The 8,656-nt window shown below is 33.1% G+C and overlaps 1 protein-coding gene across 1 annotated transcript; it reads left to right on the forward strand.

Annotated features, from left to right (window-relative positions):
• Positions 1-3,591: 3,591 nt before the first annotated feature.
• LOC112513421 (putative oxidoreductase TDA3) lies at positions 3,592-5,489 on the forward strand. Its single transcript, XM_025119679.1, has 2 exons — positions 3,592-4,396; positions 5,054-5,489. The coding sequence occupies exons 1-2, from the start codon at positions 3,625-3,627 to the stop codon at positions 5,431-5,433; spliced, it is 1,152 nt and encodes a 383-aa protein (XP_024975447.1). The 5' UTR covers positions 3,592-3,624; the 3' UTR covers positions 5,434-5,489.
• Positions 5,490-8,656: the final 3,167 nt, after the last annotated feature.

Below are 8,656 nucleotides of genomic sequence, written 5' to 3' on the forward strand. Positions count from 1 at the left end.
ATTCTCGCGTTTTCGTAAATCACAGGGGTTCTCGTTTGAACCTCCACCTATATATATATATATATATATATATATATATATATATATATAAAAGAATAGGAATTGATTTCATGTTGGTAGTTATTGTTCCAGTACAGTTGTTTGATGGTAGGTTTTGGTAAAAGTGGGCCTTCACCTGTAGCCGTCTTGTGGGCCCATCTATTTCAATGATGGGCTTTCTGTTTCTTATGGACGGTTGTATGATTGTGGCCTAACTGCTATACATAATTATTATATTTTTTAATTAATTTAAAAATAAGAGGTCGGAAGAAAAAATATGAATTATCTTATAATTCATTAAATAATTTTTTTAATCATATTAACCGAAAAATCATTATTTATTTAAACAAAAGAAATACTACGATATTATTCTATATTTATTATTTTATTTTCATATAAAGCATGTATTTATTTATATTTAAAATATTTCTATAACCAAATTGAAAATTCAATGCCTATTTGAGCACACTAACATCATGACATGAAATCTTAAATAAAAGAAACCTTAGGGTTTTTTTTATCATATATAATTCTAAATAAAATTTTAATTAAAAACATGATATTCTCATTACTGTAAAATAATTTATGGTCGATCATATCCTTAAATGATCCAAAAACACAAGAGTGGTGTCCGATTGGTTTAAGTTTGGTTCCAAATATCAAAAGTATCAGGAGGTCCCATGTTCAAATCAAATGAGGAATAAAAATCTCCTTGTGGCTACGGAGGTTCAAATGCGGTGACTCCGAGCTATCTGCAAAGCAGATGGTTGTCGTGGGATTAGTCGACTCGCATTGCGGGTTGGATATTCAGGTTAATCAAAAAAAGTGATCCAAAAACCATATATCGACTTAAAAACTAAAAAAATATTGTTTAGAAATTGCAAATGCATGTGAACACATAAATGAAAAATGATCGGTGGAAATATCCCAGAAAAATTAGATACCGAATGTAACTATCAAATAGGGAAAGTTATGTATTAGAAACGTTTTTTATTTTAATGAATCATGACCAAACTTATTCCTAACGAAATGATTTTGGTCGTTTGTCAGCTCTAATACCAAACATATATGTTGCTATTATAATAATACTTGTATCTAACATGATGATACGTTTATCCGTTATCGACTTGTCATATATATGACCATTCTTTTAGTCAAGGTTTCAAACAACATGAAGTGTTAGGTGGCTGCGAATGACCCCTCAAACACTGCGAACCATATTGTTTCTCTATTCAGACATGGATTAATGGGCCGTTTATTAAACGCTTCCCTGGGTAAGTACTTACCAATAGGGGTGTTCATGGGTTGGGTTGATCGGGTTGAAGACATTTGAACAACCCAACCCAATGCTTGTGGTTTGAAAAAATCTTAACTCAACCCAACCCAAACCAAAGTGCAACCTGTACGGGTTAGTCGGGTTGGTCGGGTTGATACTTTGGTACATTAAAATATTTTTCTAATTTTGAATATATTATTTCTCTACTCATAATTTATTTTTCATCATCAACCATTTGATACAACTTGTCCATATTTCTTACGTATATTACATTCAGCTAATTTTCTCAATTTACATATATATGTTCACAGTTGCTGAACATATATACGAATGAGTTATATAGATATGTGAATAGACTGAAAATATGTGTATATGAAAAGCATACATGATAGTGTAATTATCTAATGTATATATTAATAAAAATTCAACAATCATATTGAATCCAAGAAATAAAAGAATATGGGTTCATCGGGTTGGGTTGGGTTCAAATAATAGTAACCCAATATCAACCCAATACCTACGGTTTGACAATTTTACAACTTGATTAGACATCGAGTTGCTTCGGGTTGGGTTATTTCCCGTTGGGTTGGGTTGGGTTGATCAGGTTGGTCGGGTTTTTGAGCACCCCTACTTACCAAGTCACATTACCTTATCGGATGAATATGACAAGGACCACAAATCTTACCTGGTAAGAACAAAGGAAATGACCGGGAGTCTTACCCAGTAAGTGATGGTGACAACTCTTACCATAGTTAGCTTTTACCGGGTATATTGTTGTATATGATACCGTGTTGGTGGACTAAAATCCTACCCGGTAAGTATGTGATAGTGTTGAATGTTACCGGTAAGCGCTTACCGAATAAGTGTTTGGTAAACGACCCCTAAGACTCGAAGAATGTGTGTGTAGGTCGCCCAAAAATCTAACCAAAACCGCCAATCTAGCCAACCCAGCCCGTACATAATCCATTTAAACCCGATAGGCCAAACCAACTACCCGACAATTAATAGTGTTGAAATTGGATTAGGCATAAATCATTCCAACCCAACCTGCTACTGATGTATAAAGCACCTATTATATATAAATTATATAATTACACATGCATTATAAATAAATTATAAATTGGTTGAATTACAAATTTAGTGAAAAATTTATAAATACACTATAAATTCCCCGAGTTACTAATTTAGAAAAATTGTAAATGACAGTTTTACCCTTTATAATACTAGATGATTCATTGATTTACAATATCATAATTAAGGATAAAATGAGAAATCATGCACTTAGGGGTTTGTTGGCAAAAGACATCATTCTCACTTACCTTATGGATGGTCGGTAAGCGTTTAATGGGTAAGAGTCTTTTTCCTCGTCAGGTAAAACTCTTAGTCCTTTCCATGCACAATCACCAAAGACTGCTATCTGCAAAAATTATATCACTTGCAAAAAATGTTATCCCGCTCGTGCCTCTAAATGACACCCTCTCCCATCTCGTCGACCGTCAGTCTCGCCACTACTATAACCTGCTACACATGTCAACAAGATACAGTGTTAGGCTTTACGTTCTCTGAGTACAAACGATAGTCATAAAATTTAATTTGTAAAAGTAAATGCAACGTTCACAATTCATCATTTCCGTTTGAGCATCGTATTTACAAGTAGTAACATAATTTCTCCAAAACGTTCCTTTAGACAAAGGGGAAATCAATAAAAGATTTATCTTACGATAACTTGAGAGACCTGATTCCAGTCAAGTGGTTTGACGACTCCATTTTGAGATTTCAAATACTCCTACGTTTTTCTCTTCTTGGGACTAAGATAAGAATATCAAAACTCCTTACTTAGAGGTGCTTGCGATTGCTTATCTGAAACGTTTTATGTTTTTCTATAAAAACACTTGTCAACTTATTATAAGTTAGAAGGGTTTAACTTCTTCAAAAACTCCTTATTACCGGTTTGACACCGGCATAAATTGTTTATCAAAACACTCAAAAGTGTATATTATTGGTGTCACACCGAAATAAGTCAATAAGTTATTTTTATAAGCAATCTGAAACACCCCTTAGATTAGATGAACCCCGAGTTACAAGATGAAAATCAGGTTTGTAACCGGTCCTGTTGAGTGAAAAAACTGGGCCTCTTCTATGGGCCATTAGAATAATGGGCATTGGGAAAATGGGCTTGGTGTAGATAGACACGTGTCTTATCTCTGTTTCTCCACCTCTGTAATTTGGGGTTTCCCAAAATGATGATGAAATCACCGATTATCATACCTTCTCGACGGCCCCCATCTTCCCTCACTGTTCGAGCTTCCATGGATAACAACCCCCAACAAATCGATCCACCAAAGAAGAAAGTGGTGGTCTGCGGCGGCGGAGTCATCGGCGTTTGCACCGCTTATTTCCTTTCCAAGAAAGGCGCCGCCGTTACCCTCATCGAACAATCATCCATCGCCTGTGCAGCGTCGGGAAAAGCCGGTGGGTTCTTAGCTCTTGATTGGTGCGACGGCAGCCCCGTCTCCTCCCTCGCACGTGCCAGCTTCGGTCTCCATCGTTCACTCGCCGAAGAACTGAACGGCCGGGAATTATACGGCTACCGTCCAGTTAACGCCCTTAGCCTCTCCATCGCCGAATCGGAAAACCCACCACGTAGCCGGAAATCAAAGCTTCCGCCGTGGATCGACGGCCCGGCGAAGACCCCAAAAACCATCGGAACGACTGAGACCACCGCTCAAGTTCACCCGCAGCTGTTTACTCGGACGTTGATGGAGAAGGCGGTGGCGGAGTACGGGGCGGAGGTGGTTATCGGGAAATTGTTGAGCGTGGAGACTGGTGGAGGGAAGATATCGGCGGTGGTTGAGGGTGGTGGTGTGATCGATGGTGATGCGGTGGTGTTGGCACTTGGGCCGTGGTCTAGTAAGCTTACGCTATTGTCATCTATAATTCGGGTTAATGGGCTCAAGGCCCATAGTTTAGTTTTGGAGCCCAAAGAAATGGATGCTATTACGGCCCATGCTTTGTTTCTTAGTTATCAACCGGCCCATGGTGGACAGCCCATGGATCCAGAAATTTATCCTCGTCCCACCGGTAACATTTGATTCTATAATTCTAATTTTTAAATATTTTTATTTTAATAATCATTCTTTAAAAAGAAACATCTATTTTCCCAATTTGCCCTTGTTATGTGACGGTAGGAATTGTTTTTCTAATTGTCAAGGGTAAAAATGTCTTAAGTTGATGAAAAAGTAAAATTGGGTAACGAAAGAGGATGATTGATTGGTTTGAGCTTGATTAGGTCAAAAGTATCAGAGGTCTAGGTTTAAATTCAAGGAGGAATAAAAATCCTTTGGTCATAAAGGTTCAAAGTTCAAATGCGATGACTCTGGGCTATCTGCAAAGTAGATGGTCGCACTGGAATTAGTCGGCTCGCATATTGGGTTGGATATACAAGTTAATTAAAAAAAAAATTGGGTACCAATTTTGCCCTATATAACATATAGATAGTTGTAACATTTGATAACATGGGTTACAAATTCCGATAATTTGTTTATCTTGTAACATTTGATGACGTTCATAACCCTTTCATAAAGCGGGATACATATTATCAAATATTATAATATCAACAGGTAACTTATGAGGAATATGTTAAAAGAATTGGAAATTTTTAAATTTTGTTATATACATCTAGAAAAAACTTATTCGTTATAACTAAATCAAACTTTGATGCGTTTTATGTTGATACAGGAGAGGTGTATGTATGCGGAATGTCTTCCGAGGAAGAGGTTCCCGATGATCCGGATCAGATCGAACCGAACCCGGATTCAATCCGGGTTTTAAAACGTGTTGCTGGGACGGTATCTAGCCATTTAGGAGTAGAAGCTCGAGTAAAAGCCGAACAAGCGTGTTTCTTGCCGTGTACCGATGACAGCATCCCAGTGATTGGCGAGATTCCTGGCATGGCGGGGTGTTTTGTGGCGACGGGCCATAGCTGTTGGGGAATTCTTAACGGGCCTGCCACCGGAGCCGCCATGGCGGAGCTTGTGATGGATGGTGGCTCCAGCATTGTCGATCTTACTCGGTTTAGTCCGGCCCGATTTGTTGGAGGGATAGGAAAAAGGCGATAAATTTGAATAATGTTGATATATATTGTATATTGATACATTTTCAATAAGAATATTTATGAGAATTTAAATTAGTTTATTTTTTAATCTAATTTTATTTAATTACCGACTACTTTTCTTTTACTTTTAACTTCATATTTTATCTTTATTTGCAGTAATTTTTACGAACTTGCATATATTTAATGACTTTCATTTGTATAAATTTGTTTAAGTCTTAATAGTTTAGTTAAAAGTTTGTTTACCTCTTAATAATTTCATTAAAAAACATCATCTGAATTGTTAAGAGGTGAATCTTGTTTGGTAAAAAAAGTCTGTCTTTTAATAGTTTTAATTTTTTTTTAATATTTTATATTCTGGACCTTCCATTATTTTCCAACACCACAAAGAAAAAGGCCCAAATAGACGAAATAACCCACATTCTATAAAACTATATCGGGCTCGAATCCAGCCTATTTTCTTGTGACGATTGTTTTCTTGTAAACGAATATCTGTTTCACTAAACAATTTTAAAAAAATGGTTTTTTTAGTTATATTAATAGTAATTTAGTTAGGAACATTTAAGGGTTCTTCATTAAGCGTTTATCGACAAGAGTCATCATTCTCATTCAGCTTGTTGGATAACATTTTTGGTCATACAAAATGATGGTTTATAAGCGTCTCTTACCTGATAATCGTCAACCGGATAAGAACATCGGTTTGTGACATGTCAAGTACTGGATAATATTCCATTTCTTGTTATACCCAGGTAATTGAATGGGTAAACGCTTATCTGATAAGAGTTTGAAAAACATCACTTTAGTATTTAAAAATAACTAGAAAAGTACTCGCGCAATGCAACGAGATACATCTCGATGTTATTATGTGTTTTTAAGAAAGCAATAATGATTTTATTTTTGAATGAAATATAAATTTGAAAATATCATAAAAATTTGAAGAAAAAAAATATATCGATGTTAACATTAAATCAACTATTTAAATGTTCTCATTTTTTTCTTTAATTTTTTTTATTATAATTTAATTTAAATTTAATAATAAATTAATTTATTTTTAGTTTAATCATATAATATTTTACTAAAGATAATAGTTAAGTATTTTGTTAGAACTCAATGATTATCTTGTATTTTAGATTTTTTATATTTAAAATAAGATATTTATCGTATATTTGATTATGTGTATCCGCAGTTAGTTACACAAATTCATATATGGAGCTTTAATGAGTCGCACTTACGCACAATCTACTTGTAATCTTGAGTTTTAAGTAACATGCATTAATAAACAGTACTTTATGCATAAAAATTGGTTTTTTAAAAGTTGTTATCAAATGCTTTATAATATAGTATAGATAATAATTTATTGTGTAGACTAAAATACATTGTTTTTTCTTAATCAAATTGAGGGTGAAGATAACCGTGGACATTACGGAGTATATTTAATTGATTTATTAGAGTTAATTTTATTTATTTATTCATTAAGGTATGAGTGTAATATTTGCAACTTAAATATCCGGTCAAATATTGACTTTTGACCCATAATTTCTACTTTCAAATTTCTGCGTAACGTACTGACAACGACAATTAAAACCAGTTTATTTTACATCTTATGGTTTATATTTTTATTTTTATTTTTATTTTTATGTAATTAAAGTGTTTGAAAATTTCAAGCAAATCATTTCTTAAACTTATGTAAATAAATCCTTAGATTTACCGAAACCGAATATAAACCGAAGGAATTTTTTATATTTTGCAGACGATTAAATCACTGAACGTTTTTTCATGGAATAAATTCTTACGGTCACTAATAAAACAAACGAAAACCTATTTCTTTTTCATGTACCAACAAATCTTTATATATATAAAAAAGAAGAACTATCAGTGTTTGAGGTGGCATCATAAGAATTGGGTATTGAGGTGTTGGTGAATTGTGGTTGAGTTTGAAATATTCCACATTGGTGAAGAGTTGAAAGATTTGAACAAAATGAAGTGTATAAGAAAGGTGGATTGGATGCATTTGTGTCAAATAATGGGGTTGTCTTTCTTTAGATGACCCTCTTTGAAATCAGCAGTAAAGTATAACGGGCAAATAAATAAAACAGATACATCATTTTTATTAACTATCACTTATTTTTTTCAAACTCAAATTATAATCACGTATGATTGTGTCACTCCAGTAAAATCAGGCTTATATGACGTTTTATGTGTTCCAATGTCCTAATAGAGTATCTTATACGATTTAAGTTTACAGAATTATAAAATAAAGCGTTCCATCTAAAAGTGTTACAAGAAGTTTATAGAATTTTTGCGTTTATATGACACTTTTTCAATCGATGTCTTATAAAATAATTATAAACACTTTATTTTAAAAAGTTCCTAAAAACTTATTAGGGCTTTCAGAAGCGTTTTATAAACTTATTGCAACACTTTTAAATAAGACACTTACTTTACGGTCTTATAAACTTAAGCCTCATAAGGCACTTTATAAAGACACTTAAACAATTTAGGTGTCCTATAAACACAATTTTGTTATAGCATGTAATTTGTGATGTCATTTGAATCTGAAAAAAATAAATAATGGACAATGAAAATGACATGTAATTGTTTCATTTTATTAATTAATTGTACCTTGTTACTAATGTATTAATACATCAATAAAAATAAAGTATGTCTTTCGTTTTTATAAGTGTAGACTTTTATTATTTCAAAACGTTTAAGAACTTAATCATTTAAAATATGAAAGTTCGTTGAGTTTTTTTTTATTATTAACCTGGATATTCAACTTTATATTCCAGCCGACTAATTCCAGTACGACCACTTGTTTTGCAGGTAGTTGGAGTCACCACATTTGAATCTCCATGGCGACCAGGGGATTTTTATTTCTCTTCGGATTTGAACCTGGGATCTCCAGACACTTTTGACCTTTGGAACTCAAGCTCAAACGAATCAGACACCACTCTTATAAAAAAAATCCAAGTCTTTAATCATTTAAAAATAAAGGGTTCTCGCGTAATACAACGAGATACATATTGATTTTAATATTTTGTTTTATTTTTATCTCAGTTGATGTTATAATATGGTATTATGTTATTTTGAAAAAAAAGATGATGTTTTTATTTTTGAATAAAATATAAATTTAAAGATATCATAAAAATTTGACAAAAATATATCGATATTAGTATCAAATTAACTATTTAAAATTTATTATTTTTTAATTCAAATTTTTTATTATAATT

The sequence above is a fragment of the Cynara cardunculus genome (assembly GCF_001531365.2).
Source record: "Cynara cardunculus var. scolymus isolate 2C chromosome LG 5, CcrdV1, whole genome shotgun sequence".
In the NCBI taxonomy this organism is placed as follows: domain Eukaryota; kingdom Viridiplantae; phylum Streptophyta; class Magnoliopsida; order Asterales; family Asteraceae; genus Cynara; species Cynara cardunculus.